Source organism: Chrysoperla carnea, chromosome X, assembly GCF_905475395.1.
Source record: "Chrysoperla carnea chromosome X, inChrCarn1.1, whole genome shotgun sequence".
In the NCBI taxonomy this organism is placed as follows: Eukaryota; Metazoa; Arthropoda; class Insecta; order Neuroptera; family Chrysopidae; genus Chrysoperla; species Chrysoperla carnea.
In genome coordinates, this window is record NC_058342.1 from 5,068,950 (window position 1) to 5,089,910 (window position 20,961).

Genomic DNA, 20,961 nt, shown 5'->3' on the forward strand with positions numbered 1-20,961 from the left:
ACATTATTTTGTTTCTCAATCCATTTTAATGATATTTTTAATTCATAAAGTTTGTGTTCGGGTTTATGTGTAATTGGCCGGCAATTTCTTCTATAAAATTTTCGTTTTTGTATTTTAAATTCTTTGTACGCTATTGTTCCTGTTACCATTCTTAATTAAAAAGTAGATTTGAGATCAAGCTGATGTTGTTGAAAATCTTGGGTATATAGTAATTATGAAATTTATCTCATTTCTATCTTTGCCATTTGAAGACATCCACGTCCATTTCCTGTTTTGTTTCTTCGGAAAAAGATGTTCATTAGTCTCAAGTTTTGTTCAAAACAAAAATTTATCATACGTTGCCCATGGTCGGTTCTCTTTCCCTGGTCATATTTACCTTGGATGAACTCTCTTTTATCTGATTTGGCTACGATTTGGCTATTTAAGTTCAACATCAAAATGATGTTCCTGTTATGGCACCGACAATGGCTACACGTAGGGTATCGGGTGGCACTGAATTTAATATTAAAAGTGCTATGGAGACGGTGTTAGCATCTGAAGAATTTAAAATAACGATGAGTGAATTAATTTGTACAAGTATTGAAGCCAGTGTTCAAGTTTTAAAATCGGAAATTCGAGAATTGAAAGAAGTTAACTTCATATTACTTAGTGAAATTGAAACGTGGAAACATGATATCAGAGTACCGACATATCATATAGTTACCCGAGAAAGCAACCAACGTACTAATAGTAACATCAATAATATTATTAATGACCACCAAAATATGTCACCAAGAAATGAGCAGGCAAGCTAGTCACAAAAAGTGAAAAGGGGTTTGATGAATAGGCGTAAAATTCCAATGTCTCAAATACATCCTAATACTTCCGAAGGAACTACTAATGAGCAAAGAGACGATGTGGAAGGATGGCAGGAGGTAAGAAGAAAGAAAAGAACGGTAATTATAGGTGATTGTGAAGATACCAACAGTATATCTGCAGTGGAACGGAAATTGTGGATCTTTCTTGGACGGATGACCCCAGATACTACTGAAGTGCAGATACTACAAAACTTTCAAGTAACAAAACTGGAAACAAAGGGAGTGAATGCGTGCTTCAAGATAGCAGCTAATATGAGTTTAGCAGAGTCACTGTATGAAAGCAAAAACTGACCCAAAGGATCAATCGTAAAAAGATACTTTTATCGTTAAGAAAGACCTGGTAGATTCCAAACTGATTAGTCAACTTAGCCGCTTGGCAAAAAACAGTGAAGTTTTATCGATTTTGCATCAAAATGTTCAAAGTTTATTCAATAAGACCGAAAAAATTGAAGTGATTGCTAAACAATATAATGTAGATTTCCTGTTCTTAACTGAATAAATAAAAAACTGGCTAAATAAAGTGTCTATGCAGTGTAGTGTTCTTGATAACTATGTGATTATATTAGCGAGACGCAATTTGAAAAAGTATATACGAAATATCAATATGGAAGCACTATGTTCGGAATCTCATTTCGAATGTTCTGGAATAATATATGAATCGGAATGTTTCAAAATTAAAATTGTGACCATAAATAGAGCGCCCAATGGAGACATTTGCATATTTGAAGAATATCTAAATTGGCTCTTTGACACACTGAAACCAGAAAAAATCAATGTAGTAATATGTGGTGGTCTAAACATTGATTATTTAACAACCACGTCCGCGAAACGCAGATTATGTGATTCATTAAATTCCTCTAATTGTAAGAATCCGATCAATGAACCAACGCGTACAACGACATCTAGTAGCTGCCTCGATTATGTTATTATCAATAATAATTTCAATAATTATAAAATTGCTAACTTATCAACGTGTGTATCAGACCATGACAAAGGTCAATTGCTTCAAATATATATGTTAATGAAATAATAAAAAATAACACTGTCGATACTATTCACAAACGTATATTTACAAATTCTAACATGCAATATCTCACACATAAGCTTAAAATCGCTGACTGGAGTGATGTTTATGAGTCAAATGATATAAATATTGTATATAATACATTCTGAAAAATATTTTAATTTTGTTTAGATGTTGATATTCCCATAATTAAAACGCAAAACAAAACACCAAATAAATTGCAATGGATCACCCCTGATATAGTAAAAGAAAGGCAGAATTTAAAGGACCTGTTTGATTTAGTTACTGCCTCTAATAATCCTTATTTGAACAGTCTATACACAATTCGAAAAAAGGAATATAAGAACACGATACGTAGAACAAAATCATTTCAACAAAATATAATGGGCAAACAATCTAAAAATCAATGGAAAACCATTAACAAAACATTAGGTGGAACTAAATCAGAAAAAAACCGAAATATCTCTGCTTCGGTCAGATGGTACTGTATGTAGAAATAGAAATGAAAATGCTGAAATTATTTGTGAATATTATGCTACAGCTGTTACGAATAAACTTAATAGTCATTATAAAAACAACTTAACAGTAAATGTTACTCCGTTGGTCTCCAAATTAAAATCATTTTATAATAATTCAGTTACGGACCAAGAAGTCTACAATGTTGAAGCACTCCACGTGCTCGACCAGTATTGAATTAACACATTTTGTATTGGAAGAGATTGATAAAAAAAATTTGTATTGGTATCGTTTTTCGATTTAAGTTCAGCTTTTGATACTGTGAATCATAATCTTTTATTAAAAAAATTAGACAATATTGGCATAAGAGGTCTACCAAACTCGTGGTTCCAGACCTACCTACAAAATCGATAAATTATTACAGATGTTGCAGTAGAAAAATCTAGATCAAGGGATGTAAACATAGGGGTCCCATAAGGGTCAAATCTTGGTTCTTTGCTATTCCTTATTTATATAAATGATTTGCCCTTACATATTACGCTTGGAAAATTTGTGCTTTATGCAGATGACACATCTGTACTTTTTTCATCAGATGTGACATTATTAATCAAATGGACCTTGTGGTTGATCAGTTTAGTGATTGGTGTAGAGTAAATCATTTAATAATAAAAATGAGCAAAACTACTTATTTACTGTTTAATAATAAGCACATCGACAATACCAAGCTATTGAATAGCAGGAATCTGATCAGTCGAGTAACTGAACTGAAATTCCTAGGAGTCATGCTAGATGAAGACATGGGTTGGCAATTTCAAGTTGATGTAGTTTGTAAAAACTTGAGTACAGAATGGTACTATATAAAAAAAATTGAAGAAAACGCAGGATACAGACGCACTTTTGGCTCTGTATTACGGGCTTGCTTATAGTTGTATGCAATACTGTGTTATTCTTTAGGGACAATGTTCGAGTTCTCTCGAATATTTGTGTTACAAAAGAGAATTATTCGACTTATTTTTAATCTGAATTATAGAGAAACATGTAAAGATCATTTTATAAAGCACAATATTTTAACTTTTTATGGCATATACCTGTATGAGTTGTTAGTATACATCAAGAAAAACTACCAAAATTTTAAACTGAGAAAAGAAATGCAGCCTTATAATACTCGACAATGTACTGATCTTCATGTTCAAAATTATGGAACTGATAAATATAAATAAGATACTCAAATTGTTGGGACTGAATTATATAACAACTTACCAGTAGAAATTATGCACATTGAAAATATAAATAAATTTAAAACTGTTTTAAGAAATTATACCATGTGTGTTTGTACCATCTAGGCATATACATATCTGAACTATGACAGAATACATCCGTTTAGTAATGTATCTAAGCGAGAGGTAAGACTATAGATACGATACGACAGATATTCTGTTGTATGCATGCAGAGAGTGGGAGTTTTTTAGTCAATAAATAATATTTGTATGCAACAAAACTCCTACTCTCTGCATGCATACAATAGAAGATCTGTCGTATCGTATCTGTAGTCTTACCTCTCGCTTAGATGCATTACTAAACGGATGTATTCTGTCATACCACAGATATGTATATGCCTAGACGGTACAAGCACACATGGTATAGTAAAACATTGTCCATATAATTTGTGAATTTGACGAAACCTATGTACTATATTGTATCTATGGTAAAAAAATTATTATTATTATTATTATTATTATTATTATTATTAATAATAATAATATAATAATGGGGTTTTACCTCCGTTCATCAGACATTTATGTCTCTAACAGAGGCCACCCACATCATTATGTTTTAATCTTTATTTATTTCAAAATACATTCTAATATACACAATTACATTTTTATGATGTGGATGGAGTCGGTTACTTCGTTCTCACCCAAGCGACGACAGTGTGATCAATTTACCACTCCATTAACTATTTTTGTTCACACTGCCGCTGCCTAGGTTCGAACCCGCAACCTCCCAGCCAGTGATCATAGCAAGCTAAGATGCCTTAGCGAGCTCGGCCACTGGACCGGTTCAATATTATTATTATTATTATTATTATTATTTAAAATTTGAAATTAACGAATTCATGCCTGCCAAGGAGGGAGAGAGGATACAGGATTTACACCCCAGAGCCTCCCATCTCCTTGAGAGACATTAAATCTTCACAAGGCAGCTACGTCTTTTGAAGAAAGTTCACTGACTTGTGGCCGTGTAGTCTGTACGTCCGTCAGTCCACGCGACGTCTGTTGGTCGGTCTGTTTTCCGAGTCGGTGGTACGTAAGTCTGTCTAATGTCCTGGTCAAGCAGGCTCCGTCCCTGCACCGCAGCGATGTGGAACCTACTAAAAAATAGAAAATGAAAAAGAAAAAAAAGAAACTTCAAGGGCTGTTACTTGAAGACAGTCTGATGCGATCTCAATGTACGCAGGGTGCCTATAATGACAGCCTTCTGCATAGAAGAGATAAGGTGACGAAGATGAGACCTGCAGACCGGAATTTGAGATAGATTAACCTCGAGAGTGGGACGAATTCCGCCTAGGCAACCGATAATGAGGACAACCATTTTGACTGAGTAGCCAGGGTGTAGTTGTCGTAGTTCTTGTAAGAGATCAAGATATTTAGTCCGTTTTTGCTCCTCCTTCGTGACTATGTTCGTTTCTGCAGGCGCAGAGAACTCGATGACGTACATAGTCTTAGATAAGATATCCTGGAGCACTATATCAGGCTTAGTAGCAGAGAGCTGCCTGGTAGTTGGGAAAGAGAAATTCCTGAAGATAATGCATTTCTCGTTCTTGACGACGGACTCGATCTCGCCTGGAGCATATGGTAGGACTGGCGTAGGGTCCACTTCATACTTGTGTCTCAAGAAGTAGTACAGCACGCGAAGGGCAGCGTTATGGCGATGTATGTAGGTGTTCGTGGCATAAGAAGGACATGCCAAGATGAGGTGCATCAGCGTCTCCAGCTGAGATTTGCACGCTCTGCACATAGTGGTGGAGACTGCTTGCTTACATACATACTTTTGGTGAGTTAGCGTCGCTATCACACCATCTTGGGCAGCGATGATAAAGCCTTCTGTTTCGGACTTGAGTCCAGCTGATCGGAGAAAAGAGAACGTAAGATCAACGGAAATACTACAGGTGTCTAGATGACGGTAGAACATTCCCTGATTGTCACGATTCCGATGATCTTCGAAGAGGGAGCGTATTTCAGCTCTTTTTACAGCTGAACGAAGTCGAGATTTAGAGAGAAGGACCACGTTATCATCAAGATCACGATTAGACGGATCAAAAGCAAGGCCCAATTTAGACGCTGCATGTTTTGCTGCAGAGAACAAGAATGCTCCTTTTCCCTGTAACTCATGATCGCGCACGAGTTCCATAAGAGGGTCTGAACTATTTATGACCTGACAAGCTATTCCTAAAACTACCCTATCATGTAGACATTCAACGGATAGGAGACCTCTACCTCCTTGCTGGCGTGGGAGGTAATTACGGGGTACAGAAGCACGCGGGTGCAAACTACGATTGACGTTCATGAGTTTGCGAGTGCCTCTATCAAGTTCCTTAAGCTCCTCTATTGTCCATTTGATGGAACCAAAAGAATAGAGAAGGATGGGTATTGCAAGCATATTGTTGCACGGATCTTATGGATTCCAGACAATTCTGATTGCCAGATTTGTCGACGACGGTGCCTATACCTGCCGCGAAGAGCTTTCTTGACAGTAGATAAACTTTGAATGTGGTTTTCACCGACACCCAAATATGTGTAGAGCTCTTCTTCATCGAGATGTTTCACGATGCTTCCATCTGTGAGCTGCACGTCTGCATCGTAATCAGGGACACGACCCCTCTTACAATGAATGACGGCACATTTATCAAGTCCGAATTCCATTCCAATAGCCTTCGTGTACTGATGGACAGCTTTGAGAGCTTGAGATAGACTGCTCTCAGAAGCAGCATAAAGTTTCAGGTCATCCATATAGAATAGATGAGTTACCTGATGCTTCCTATCTGTCGGGGGGCCACAACGGTAACCAGTTTCTTCTCGCAAGCGCAAGGAAAGGGGCATAAGGGAGGTGCAGAATAAAAGCGGGCTAAGGCTGTCGCCTTGATAGACACCACGCTTATACGTTACCAGCTCTGTGGAGACAGTACGTTTACCACATCTAATGGTAAATTTGGTCTTCCACAAAGGTAACAGCTCTTCGATGCATCTGATGATATCGGGGTGAATTTTCAAACATTTGAGCAGCACCAATATGAGTTGGTGAGAGGTAGTGTCAAATGCTTTCCTATAATCCACCCAGGCCATACTCAGGTCGCGCTGATACTGACGAGCGTCTTGACAGATACATCTGTCAACAAGAAGATTATCTTTGCAACCTGATATACCTCGTTTGGAGCCGCGTTGCTCGTATATCATCTGCCAAACCGGTTCTATGGTTGTGAGTATGCGTTCATTAAGAATGGAGGTGAACGCTTTGTACACGGTATTGAGACATGTAATCGGGCGATAATTGGTCGGAACTGAAAGGTCTCCTTTCTTGGGAATCAAAACTGTTCGTCCTTCCGCGAACCACGTTGGAAAGGTCCCGTACCCAAGGATGTATGAAGTAAAGTGCCTAGCAAGATGTGCGTGTGTGGAAGTTTAACGTTTCCACCAGAAGTTGGACACAGCATCCATGCCAGGCGCCGAATGATTCTTCTTGCCTTTGAAAGCAAGGGATACTTCATCAGCGGTAACAGATGTTAGGACCGCTTGTTCTGCTAGGCGTGCGTTGCAGAACCTTTCGAACAGTTTGATTGGTCTTATATTTTTATCTACACTAGTCGACTTTTCATATAAATCACGCCAGTAGCCATCGATTTGCTCTATCGAAGGTGGATTCTCGACGAGAGAAGAGGGTTTTGCAAATAAACGGGAAGGATTCGATACAAAGATCTTGTTCTCTCGAATACATTTCTCGCGTTTAACTACCTTTTTCCGAGCGAGAGCTAGTACACGTATCTTTTCAATGTTTCGCTGCTTGATAGTGAGCAGGATACCCTTGTTTAGTGTGTGGTGTTGGTGCCTGAGTTCACGCGCGAAGGCTCGCACCTTTGGGGTGAAGGGTTTACCAGCTTTCTGGTACTCTAACACACACTCGATACGTGATACCGTCTGTCGTAGAGGGGTCAACTTGGAGTCAAGTTGCTCTATACGCTTGCGTGTTTTCTCCTCGGCTGTCTCAGTAGACTTGGGGGCAGGAGAAAGAGCACACATTGCAGCATAGACTGAGCTATCGATTTCGAGTAGGCTACTTGTATGATTCAGATGATCGTCGACGATCTGGTTGATTAAAGCAAGGTCTTGTGCTTTGGCAAACGTTTTGCGGTACTTGGGACGTTTGCGTTTGGAAAGGTCATTATCGGTTTTGAACAGGATATTTTGAAACCGTTCTTTAAGCTCTTCCAAACGAGTGTTTGGTGGCTCAGCAGGAAGGATCGGAGTTTCCTCTACGTTCGCTTCCGTGGTCGAAGTGAGTGGCGTGGCTGTTTCCGCCGTTAACACAGGTAGTGCAGGGATATCTCCGGGTATCAGAGGCGTAGGTGGTGAAGCCTCTAACACAGGTGGTGGTGGGGTATTTTGCCATAGCCGATCCTGTGTCTCAGTATCAGATCTCTCACTTTCTAATACTGGCTCATCCTGAGATATTCCATCCTGCGTCTCAGCGACTAATGTCTCACGTTTAGAATGAACTACACCAATAGCAGCCGGCCCTATCTCATGACCTCGATTCACTTCCGCTTGCGTAGTCCTGCATCGTTTCTCTTGTCCTGTTCGGGGTTTGTCAAATCCGGTTTTTTTGAGACGGGATACTTGATCGCGTAGATGTTGCGATTTCATATGGGAAAGTTCGGGATGCTTTTCGCACCAGAGGGTGTGCATCCTGCCCATATAGCCACGTCTAGATGGTTCACTTGCTTCGTAACCAGTGAGCAGGCCAGCCTTAAGTGCCTTCGTCCATTGAAAGCGCTGAAGACGACTGTTTTGTGTGCTCGCTCGACTTTCTTGAGAAGTGCCTTGAGATGGCTCTTCGTCGTCAGCGGCACGTCTAGTTACCGGGACTAGCCTGGGATCCAAAGCCAAATTTGATTGCTCTCCCTCATATCCGTGAGAGCTACCCCCTATAGGTAAGGTAGAAGCGTCACCTGCAGGGGGGCGGGGTTCTGTAGGACTGGGTCGACTACTACCCGCCTGAGGACCGAAAAATCTGCTTCTCAAATTTGACATTTTTTGGATTTGACTCATTTAGCTCCGCTGAGTCAGCACGGACCCACCTCGTTAGCCCATCACTTTGAGCGGAATTGATGGTTGCCGGGTATGGCACGTGTCCTAGTGTTAGGCTCGGACGTGAAGTTAGGGATTTCCTGCCCTTATTATTATTATTATTATTATTATTATTATTATTATTATTATTAAGTTTCTGCCTTGGTGAGACTTTTATAAAATGTACCCTTTTTTTTTCTGTTGCTTGATGTGTTGGGAGATATACTTTTAGTATTGGGAACGGGTTTCTGAAGCCAGGTAAATTAATGTTTAGCATTTCTATTCTATCCAATATACCATAAAATTATTCTATGCATTGGGTTTTTGAAAGCCTTTTTAAACTATTCCATGCTTTCATTGAGTTTCTCCTTTTTAGTGGAATATAAAATTTTGGAATTATATTATTCCTTATCCTAGTCCATAGCGTCTTGTAATTTGACAGAGTCCAAGAATGTCCCATCTAATATCTGCAATGCTTCTTCAGGTTCGATAAGTTTTTCCTCTGTTCTCAGTCTTCTTGCGTTAGTAGTTGCTATATGTATTTTGCCCATGTTGATTTTATTATCTTGAGTATGTGTTGGGGTTTTTGAGGATAGTGGTCTATCAAGCCCACGATGAACAGCCGGGTTGGGGTTGTTCCTCTTACGGTAAATGTTATTTAATACCTACTTAGGTTTTTGATGATAAGGAAGGATTTGATCCTCTAGCTCGCATCCAGTGAAAAGGATTTGTTCGATGAGCCTCGTTGCTTGTAGCCATTTTAATTTGTTTTTTAGGGTTTGTGTTTATCGCGGGAAGTGTTGTTTCTTCTCTACCAATTGTTATTTGTTTTTAGACTTTGAGAGGTAACACTTTCCACATTTACTTCCTTATTTTCGCCGCGAATTATATTATTTTTATTTGACTGTGCCAATATCATTTGTTCTTTCAGTTCTTCTGCTTCTTTTCTGAAATAAGATTTACCATCAATTATTAACTCGATACCTCTTATACTAACTTTTTCTTCATTGTATTTAAAATACATCATTTACTCTCCCAGCTTTTTTCTTTCCTCTCGCATTTTCTTTGGTACGTCATAGGGCCAAGTTTGTATTCGTAGCATCCCATTTCTTTTTCAATAATTCCCTTTTTATTCTCCATGTTGTCAAACTTATCAGTATTGGTCTTGTTGAGTCTTTCCATTCTAGTTAAAGATTTATATCATTATTTTCAATTTTAAGACCCAATTCCTTTTCCAACAAGTTATGTTATTTTGTAGTTCATAAATACTTTGTACTTTCTCATCTACACCAAGAGTAACTATGTTGTGTCTTTTTTCATTCGTTTCAAAAGTTTTGAGTTACGATTCTTGAATCTCTACTTTTTCTTTTATTTGCAAATTTTCCTGCAATAGTTCGTTAATTTCGTCTTATGTACTGGCAATTGGACTGTCAATTTTTTTAGTTGTTTTGTTTCGGTGCTATCGACTTTGGCATCAAGATTGGCGAGCCGGTTAAGGATTTCATCCAATTTATTTGCATCCATTTTTATTTAATGGTAGGACAAAGATATTACTTTAAATTATTTCCTGTATCGCAGTTAGTATAATAAGCATTCAATAATTTATATTTGTATAAGATATAATTTAGATAGAAACGAACAAATTGTGATTACGGTTTCAAAGTACATTATTTCATAATGCTTTTGCTTTTAATTCACTTAAAGTTTAATAATTATGTAGGCATAAATTGTAAATTATAATTGAGAATGATGTGGCACTTTAGAAAACACAATTTAGACACATTGAAGTTAATCAAAATATTTAATTTAAAATAAAAAAATTATGAGATTGTTACTAACTTAAGCCACATAAATTAGAAGCACAAAAATTTAAATTATATAAAAATTAGTTTCAAAATAAAAAGGTAAATCGATTACAAAATAATTCACCAAAGTTAAAATCATATAAATTAATAATTTAAAATCACAGACACTATTATAAAAGTATGTGAATATTATAGTTGTATGTGATGGGTTCGAAACGCGCAATATAACAGAGCTACGTCAGACAAAACTTTCAAGTTTATTAAGATTACAATATACTGTTTTCCTATCGTTTCAATAAACATTTTTACTTTTATTTATTTATGTTTTTTATCAACAATTTGATGTTTATTTTCATAGCTTGCTCACTTTTACAATTCACCACTTAAATACTTGCTTGACACGTTTTTCACTAATTTTAAGTTAAACACTTTGGCTACACTAAGGATTTAAAGAAATTTTTTTCAAATTGAATATCACTTTTTATAGGAAAAAGCATTTTTATTACTCGAAAATTTTGATTTTATAAAGTAAAAAAATATTTTAACTATTTCACATAAAAATTTTTATAAATTACTATTTAAAATACATTTTAAAATTAGAAATTTCAGAGCACCAAAAAACAGGTCAATCCCGCCACATCAGCGTTTAGATAATACACAGGTTAAATAGAAAACACATACCAAAAACAAGTAAAACAAGTTTTAATAGACAGTTTTTTATTCCGATTGGAAGAAATTAGTAAAAAGTATACCTCAAGGAAGTGTTTTAGTTCCATAGCTGTTTTAGCTATTAATTAAGGATTTATCATCGTATAGTTTAGCTTGCAAGGATGTGATGTTTGATGTTTTTCTATATGCTGTGACATCAGGATGATTGTCCATCATAAAAATGAATCTGTTTTGGGCGACATGATGTGAAAAGCAAATATTTCAATAAGTTAATGGTGTCATTATAATGGTTTATCTTTGAATTTAAACCAATCTCAAATTCAAAAATCAATAATAAACAGGATGTAAATACTATTCCAGGCTTATCAAACAAAATAAAATTTTAGGTATAACATTTTTAAAGGCAACCTTGATTTATTATGTGCAACACTCAATGAAGTTTGTTTTCAGATTGTAATGATGAAAAAAAGTTGATAAAAATTCTTAATTGCTTATTTATTATTAATGCTTTTACTTGATCATATCATTTGGAATAATTTCTCTAATGACTATACCAAAAAGTTATACTTCAAAAACAGGTTATTAGAATTATATTTGGTCTTAAAAAAGCTAACACAACCTTCTCGAATAACCTTGCTTAAGCCAGGTATAAGTCATACATAAGTTCTGACTTAAAAAAAAAAATGGCTAAAATATCATCTCTTGTGTTTGTAACTACTAAACCAACAGGACAAAGAGAATGATTAATTACTTCCCAGATTGGCTTTGAACCCAAAATTAAGTATAATATTCTCATTACTGTCTGTTAATGAATAAATATTTTCAAGGCTATTGTAAGAATTTACCCTGTTCGCCTGTACAATAAGAAATTAAAGCGTACGCCTGAATTATATGCGTGCATATTGGATTAGGGTCTATTTGATGTTCATGTTTATTCTGCTTGGCCGATTTACTGTATATATAATTTTATATTTAATCTTGTTTTAGATCAACTTACAAATACAGTTATCTTAATACAGTTCTTGTTTCCACCAGCATATACATAGTGTAAAATGATTTCGACATTTCTCCTAGCCCTGATCATCTACTATCAGTTATTCCGGATATAGGAAGCCTATGTTTTTCCAGATATACATTTTCAAATTTTAGAAAAAGAGTTCGAAGATATTCCAAGTACCAAAATTTTTAATATTTTTCTCTTCTTTGACTGTTTGTAGCTGACATAATTTTTTGATATTTTGGTTTCATAGTATAGGTGTTATTAGATAAAGATTAGTAAGCCGTGAAGATTTCCATGGTCCTCTTGGACAAAGTACAATGGTGGGTTGCCGTTATCTTCCATTGGATACTGCCATTGTGTTTTTGGTGTGACGCTCACCACTTCGTTTCTTGTGATTGCGATCGAAAAAGGATATTATTATTTTTCGACCTTTTTCTATTCTTGCAATATCTACCGAGTTCAGGTACATTCTTATGATTAACTTTCTCTCAATTTTTTTGGACGCTATTGTTAATTTCCTCACTTTTCGGTCTTTTGTCCGTCTATCACTTGCCCATGGTCAATTAATATTAGCCTCTTCCTAATTATAAATCGTCTATCTAGTCGTATTTTTCATTGAATAGTTATTTCCTGTAATGATTGAATGGTTCCACCTACTTCGCTGAACTAAAGAAGAGTATACCTCAGTTCCTTTCGTTTATTCTTTAATTCTTTCGATAGATTTTCTTTTATAAAAAATTTGAGTTTTTCAACAATCATTTATTTGTTTAAATTTCCCGTTTCGGACGTCAAGTTATACACCCGTTTAATATTCAATTATATGTTTCGCATTATTTCCAAGTTCAATTTTGTCTCTGATTTTTGGGTCTTTTGATTTTGGCTTCCTAGGAAGCACCCTGTCGTTCTTTGCCTATGTTTGATGGCGTAGCTTTTTTTCCGAGTTTCAATGTTTCTATTAATTTCTATTATTTGAGATACATAGAAATTACAGGCATAATTTATTTTAAGAAACAAGCCAAAAAAATAATTTAAATAGGGTTGAAACACTCAATATTAAAATATTAAAAAGTAAAAAATGACACCGAACAGTCAGTCTTCCTTTCTGATTTCTTGTTTTGTTTCGCTTTTTTAAAATTTTTTGGTTATAATTTATTTAACTTCTTCACGTTAAACACAATTCGGAGTAAAATATTTTTTAGTAGGCCACTTATAAGAAAATTTGCAGTTTCCAAGTAAAAATCATTGACTGAATTTTTTTAAATAAAAAAGAAACGTTTAAACAATATTTCAATAAAATAAGCTATAAAGGTTGCTTTTATTTCGTAATTTGCTTAGATTGACTTCCTAACAAATTTTTTTACATAAAAAATAGAAAAATTATAATTTGGGAAGGATGTATGAGCACGGTAGTAGGGACACAAATTTAAAAAATTGATATTTTCGATTTATTGTTATATAAATTATGTTATAACTTGACGAGATAAGACGAAAAGTTACAGTAAAATTTTTCGATATTGGCCATGTTTCTGGTATTTTTCAAATTATCGAAAATTGAAAATTTTTATAATTTTTCAGCTTTCGATATTTGGCAAACCAAGGCAGGTATCGAGAAATTATATTCTCATTTTTGTCTACATTCATAAACATATACTTAAATTCATCACCCAACTTAAAAATAAGATGAAAATAATTTCAACCCTAACTCTACCCCGCTCGTACATGCCTTGTATGGATGGGGACACTTGGTTTTTTTCTTTTCTATGCCATTGCTTATATGTTTACTTTCTATTTAAAAGTTTTTTGAATCGTTCTGTTTTGAAGTGAAAATTATCAAAAACTTTCAAAATGAGTCGGATTTTGAGATTTCTCCATGGGAACAATGTATTTTATGTCGCTTTTCAATGACATTTTTCTTAATGATTTACATGAATACCTAAGATAAAATTTTAACCACATAAGCTATGAGTAAAAGACTACCTATAAAAAACTGTTGAGCCTTCAATTCAATTATTGTTGCCATGTTCATACATCCCTAAAGAGATAAAAACATCAGTTTAGTTAGAAAAAGAATTTGGAAAATGTGAATAACGATGTGCCAGCCTGCTATGGTTTGATAAAAGGGACTATCTCTAAAAGAATACATTCTATTTTAAACTTTATATCACTGTATAATGCATAAAGTTGAACAGAGAAAATATAATTTGCTTATAGATTACGCCCTTTTATCAAAACAGAGCATCGCATCAGTGCCTATATATTTCAGCATGTAATTTGAACGAAATTGTAATTGAATGAAATTTAATAATTTAAATGAAAAGTTATGTTGGCTTCTTTTATTTTTCAATTTGCTCTTAGTGACACACATTTCCTTATTTATTTATATCAATGTATTACTTTTTTTTATAGATAACGATTATACACTAAGCCCAACACCAATACAACCTCCCGCGGGATCTATCTCTGGAGCCTCTACACCTGCTGCCTCATTATATCTTCAAAATCATCATCAACAAACAACAGCAACAATCAAATATATTCATCATTGTATTGCAACCATAGCATCGTTGATTACTTGGATTCTGCTAGATATTTTATTCAGGTGATTATAATGATAATGGTCGCCACCATTCATATAACACATGTTTTTTCCTCTTCACTAATATTCAAATCTATGTTTGTGTACCATATCATACCTTCCATTATCACCCATCAACATACAACCTCTTCATATAAATACATGTTTATATATATATATATATATATATATATATAACATGTATTTATATGAAGAGGTTATACGATGATGGGTGATATGGAAGGTATGGTATAATATGTATATATATATATATATATATATATATATATATATATATATATATATATATATATAACAGTCGTAAATGATGTATGTGATTGGGGTTTAGGAAGATTATTCGTTTGTATCAATGATGATAAATATAATCGGAGTATTTTCTATTCGATTATATGCTCTCTAAATAGAATGGCATAAGGAAATGTAGTTCCGAAAAACGTCATCCTCCAGTTGGCCACGAATTTCGTCAACATTACAAGTAATAACTACAATTGAAACTTTCACAAAAACTATTTTCCGCATTTGACCCGTTTTTTAAGTACCGCACTTTGAAGCATTTATGATTCTCAGAAGTAAATATTTTGCTGCTTTTTTTTTTTTTAAATAAGCACTTGATGATCAGAAAAATTTTAACTCAATACCTTTTACCATTCTAAATTGCCCGAATCGAGTTAAAATTATTCAAATAAATATAATTTGCTTCTAGAATTTGACGTGAAAGGTGTTGGTCTGGACAGATATTGTAGTTTCGTCATCACAGTCTGTTTGTTCGTTTCTGTTTATAATCAACCAAATTGTACCAAAGTTATCCATAAAGTTGCCATAGCCACATATTTCTTCTCTCACTTAACAACCATGGGACTGAGAGATCTTTATGAATGTTTTACTGACGTTTGAATTATATGATCCGCGTATGAATATAAACGATATTTTCAGGCAGCGTATTGTGTTCAGTACCAAAGGTTAGTTTTACAAATTAAATAAAAGCTGTCCTCTATTAATGTTTTGTTCACTAGCTTGAATACAATTTTAAACGTCAAAAGGCTTTTGGTTTTATAATTGATGCAATTTATGATACCGAGTAATATTCATTAAATAGAAATTAAAAAAATACTCTCGCACTAGGATTCGATCTCGGAAATCTTGGATTAAAGTATAGTTTTTGCAACTGATTGACTTTTTATTTTTGTTTGTTGGTCAACATTAACTCATTATTTACTAATTTATGTTTTGTTCACTAACTTGAACAAAACTATAAAATTTGAAAACCTTTTGTTATATAGTTGATGTTAATTTATGATACAATAGCTTAAACTATAAAGACAAATAAGTATAAAGCGAGTGAATTTATTTAATTCTCTTTAATGAAGATTACTCGGTAAGTTATTTATCTTTATATTTTACGCCATTGTATCAGAAATAAACAATTTTATAAACGAACGGTTTTTGAAGTTCAAGCTTGATGCAAGCTAGTGAACAAATCATAAATAGTAAATAATGAATTAACGTTGACAAATGAACAAAAATAAAAGTTCGATCAGTTGAAAAAATTATACTCTAAGGTTCTTGGCATGAATCCAAGAGGTCAGGGTTTGAATTCAGGCATGAGTGTATTATTGTTCAATTCTCTGTAATAAAAATTTCAGATAACTTTTTTCTTCGGTTAACATTGCACAAAATAAAGTTACGATGTTACAATGATAAGCCTGGCGTTTCAAATTCGCCAGTCGATAAGTATTTGTATTCGCTTGTTTTGACTGTATAACTCACCGGTTGACTGTGATATAAGTTTTTCCTGCTCATAGTCAATTTATAGTAGATGAGTGAAATGACTATAAGCCTGAACGTATTAAAAGTCCCTTTTATAGGATAACACATTATTATGAAAAACTCACCACTTACGTCAAGTTCCAAAAGCGTTAACTTTTTGGAACTGATTGTGTTTGAAATGGTTAATTTTAAAATATATGTTTATATTATAATAACCAAAACCTCATTACCAAAAACGTAAATGCGGAAAAGCTTCAACTTAAGAATTCAATCATTTTACGCGTACTTTAATCTCATCTATGGTAGCTTTAGTTAGTTAGTTAAAAACCATTATTTTCCTAAATGTCACAGTACGATATTTTGAGAATGTGTCGAACCAAGGTAAATTACTTTTGATGAAATTCATTTGAAATATACAAATTTGGGGGTTGAACGTCTACGGAAATACAGTCTACTAAAATTCAATATCAGTAGTGCTATTATATAATAGAAATAGTGATGCCAGGTTAGAGTTTTTGTTAAATATTCCTGATTCCTTCACAGCGGCTTTAATTTTATATCTATAACAATTTAGATTTATGATTTTTATGAAATAAATTGCAGATTTAGAAATATTAAAGATGCATTTATCTTATGGAAATGACTGAGAATTTTCAATCTCGAATGCTTATAACACCGAAATTATGAATCTCTGTGAAGCCGGAACTGGTGTTTATCTCGCAATCAGCTTGAATAAGATTGAAAACAAATATTTCTACAAATTCTTGATTTATGAATCTTAAAATTGAATTTATTTTGAATTAATGATTTTGTTATTTAGGCAAAAGTTTCTTCAAAATAATAAAATTGTCTTTATCGTTGTATCAAAAAATTTACCAACTGTATTTCTATAAGTAACCATATGATATTAAAGCCACGTAGGCAACCGAAAATAATGCTATAACGGTTGAGCTTGGAGTGTTTTGTAAGCAAGTATCAAAACATTAAAATTCATAAGCCCAACTTTGCAAAATTAGTTTTTGCTGACTGGCGTTTACCTATGATAAAAATTTTTGGCAACTTTAATTACCGAAAATAATACTCATTCTATCGAGGTTCAAATAATTCAACTAGTTCTTTAATAACATTAAATGAATTAAATTTTTATTCATATCATTTTGTTCCGGAAATATTATAAATTAAATACTTAAATACAGTTTTAGAACATTTTGAAAAGAGCACCAGTTAGCGGATATGTTATATTGTTTTGTCAAGTATTACGTTAATGTCAGTTAATATTTGATGACGTATTTTGTTTAAGAGACATCGTAAATAAAGAAGGCGGCGCAGGACTTGATATCAGCTAAAAACTACTTTTGAAATATTGTTTTTAATTTGTACCATTTGCTGATAATAATCACTACCATAAAATCGTATCATATCCTGGAATAACGGGAACTGAATTAACGGGAAAACGCAACTACAACTCCAGACGATTTTACAACTATTTTCGCAATCATTTTCAGTAATACATTTTTTAATCTCATCCAGGTGCATTTTTTGATATGACGACATGGTCTTGTATTCAATTTATCAAACGTTCGAACAAATCGTTGTATTTCTTACCCACTTCGAAGAAAAAACTCACTCATTTAGAATTTCATAAGGCTAGAGCTATCCATTCTAAAAAAAATTTTTTTAAATAATCATGGCAATCGCTACATTTTAAAAAGTGATGTATCAGATATTTGAGAAAAGTCGTTTATGGCTAGGAGGCTGCAGTGAAAAGAAAGAAAATTGGATAATACAGAAATTTTTCTAGGCCAATTTACTTTTGCAATACTTCATTTGGTGTTTTATTGAAAAAAGCTGAAAATAGTTAGCATTGGACAGTAAATTTGTTTACAAAAACATATAGTTTATAAAAACTTATACTTTACTTTATAGTATAGAATGTTAAATTAGTAACAAATTAAGCAGTTACATTTCGTCTTGCTCTTTTACTACAATCTTTTAAAATTTTATTCATTCATTCATTTAATTAATTAAAATTTTCGATCTTCAGCTTCCTTACCATTAAGATGCTCAACACAATGAACAAATAGTGTCTTTAGTTACACTTTCATACGGCATACTAAGTTTCTGATGTAGATTGCCATTAAAAACTGCCTGTATCATTCAGTAAAACAAATATTTCATTTGTAATGTGTTACTTATATATTATTTATATATATATTTTTTTTTTTGGCAAACAAAATTGTAAATATATGACAAAATTACTGTATTCTATATCTGAAAAAAAAAATTAGCAAAAGATTATTAACTGAAAGCTATAGAATAAAAAAAAATTAAAACTTATCCAAAAAAAAACTAAAAGGTTTTTTAATATTCGGTATAATCTTTATTTTAACTAATTTAAATAAACATAGGTATTATATAAATTATTCATTAAACAAGAATAAAAAAATATGATGTATATGAAAACAAGAATTATATATATACCATATCCTAATAGAATACGTTCTTGACAAAAAATGTTAGTGAAGGTGCTAGAGGGAACCCGAATATGCAAAGGCATTCCTATAATCCTTCTTTTCTTTCTTTCTTCCTTTTCCTATATATAATTCCGGTGCTGCCGGCGGACGTCGGCGTGTTGATTTACATTATTATTAAGATATACGGTAGGGAAATTTTTGATGAGTGCATCAATCGTAACTCAAAACCACTCCAAGTAGTAAGAGATCTAAGATCTAAATTTACATCATTTGCCAATGAATTTCAAATTGCTGCTATAAGCCATTCTTTAATTACTACGAATACACTCAGCCTACACTTTGTTATCCTTTCACCTCAAACGGCACGCAGTTTTCTATCGGCAACAAGCATTTATTTTTCATTCTCATACAACCGCTTTAAAAGAATCTAACGAATTTCGTCGCAAGTTATTAAAACATTGGATAAATAAGTTACAATTTAGATGGATATAATTATTTGCTACACCTTCACAAGCTTTCTTGACAATTTTTAATGTTTAAGATGAATTCTACATTTGATTTAATAATATCGTGCTTATACTGCTGTAAAGAAAGATGTCGAGGCTGTGTGTATTATTTGCTACCACTGTGCAATTTTGATGCCCTTTTCTGGAAAAAGTAATCACAAAAATTCACCCTAAATTAATATAACTTATATGTACAAAATTAAAATTTGAAACCTAAGCCGAGCGTTTCTTGAGTTAGATTGGCACACCTATCCTAAATTTCCTCAATACTTTGCTATTAATGTTTTGCACTAAGTTTTCTTTTTTTACATCGCCTGGACCAGAATTAAAAAAGAAATTCCGAATTTTTTCCATTAGTGTATCTCTCTAGCGTCTTCCCTAATATACATTTAAATGTATGAAAAAGGTAAAATTAGCTTAAAAATTAGAGTATTCAAATATATTTAAAGAAAGCTTTTATTTGAATATTAATTGTAGACAACGTATAATAATAATCCATCTACATACATTATTCCAAATGTCTAGTAAATCATATTTATATGGGATGGACTGCTAATTTTTGGCCTTCATCAATGCTTGGTAAATGAATCGTTTTACTTTTCGCGCATAAATTTATTCTGAACATAGATTTTTTTCAAAATGCAAAAGGGCTACCTGAAAAGTCTTTGACTATTATTATGGTTTTCGATGTAACTACAAAAGTATGAATGATGTGGCTATTGAATCTGACCCAATTTCTTGATTTCTAGCAGTCCTTGATGCATCAAAACACTCTAAAAAAATCTAAAAACTCGAAATGGGTGGTCTAAGTTCAAACACAGATCGCCAAAAATAAATCTTACGAGATGATATTTGGTATATTTCATAATATATTTTTAAAAACGTGACCAATGAAATGTAACACAAATTATGCTTCTTCAATTCAGTTTATCACATTTTCTTCTTGTGAGTAGATATTATATTTTGATCTATCGATTATAAGAGAAATGTACTTTAAAAATAATTAATTAACGCGACCAAATTACGAAGTTAAAAGTAAAAGGCAATTTTTTAAACGAACTTTTTTCACTCATTTTGTGTGGTGTATTTTATAAATATAAAAATATTAAATAAATTATTGTAGAAACTGCCATCAAGTACACAATACGCTTTAGAAGTTGTTGCATTTAATTGTCTTTGTTTCAACTTTGGCCCCCATTTCAAAAACAAGCCGCTTTCTTGTATTTTGTCGGGGAAAACGTTTGATCTACTTATTTATGCATTTAAAGGATTCGTTGTATCAAATATTTTATGGGAAAGTCATTTTTCTTAAGGATCGTACGTGACTTTTTGATGCAAAAGCATGGGATGTTTTAAAATGGTATCCATCTAAAACTCATTCCTTGGTCGGGGAGCTACTACTTTACTACTAGTTACATGAATCTCGTGTGAGTAAGGTGGTTGCTAAATTACTAAAATTCTCAAAG

General features: G+C 33.3%; 2 protein-coding genes across 2 annotated transcripts in view; both read left to right on the plus strand.

Annotated features, from left to right (window-relative positions):
* LOC123302819 (lachesin-like) overlaps positions 1-20,961 on the plus strand; it is a 1,791,741-nt gene that overhangs the window by 781,540 nt on the left and 989,240 nt on the right. The window lies entirely within an intron of this gene.
* Positions 1-20,961, plus strand: part of LOC123302110 — a 160,009-nt gene that overhangs the window by 127,330 nt on the left and 11,718 nt on the right. The window contains exon 3 of the mRNA XM_044884898.1: positions 14,559-14,751. Within this exon, the coding sequence (XP_044740833.1) occupies positions 14,559-14,751 (193 nt within the window). The remainder of the gene's footprint in view (positions 1-14,558; positions 14,752-20,961) is intronic.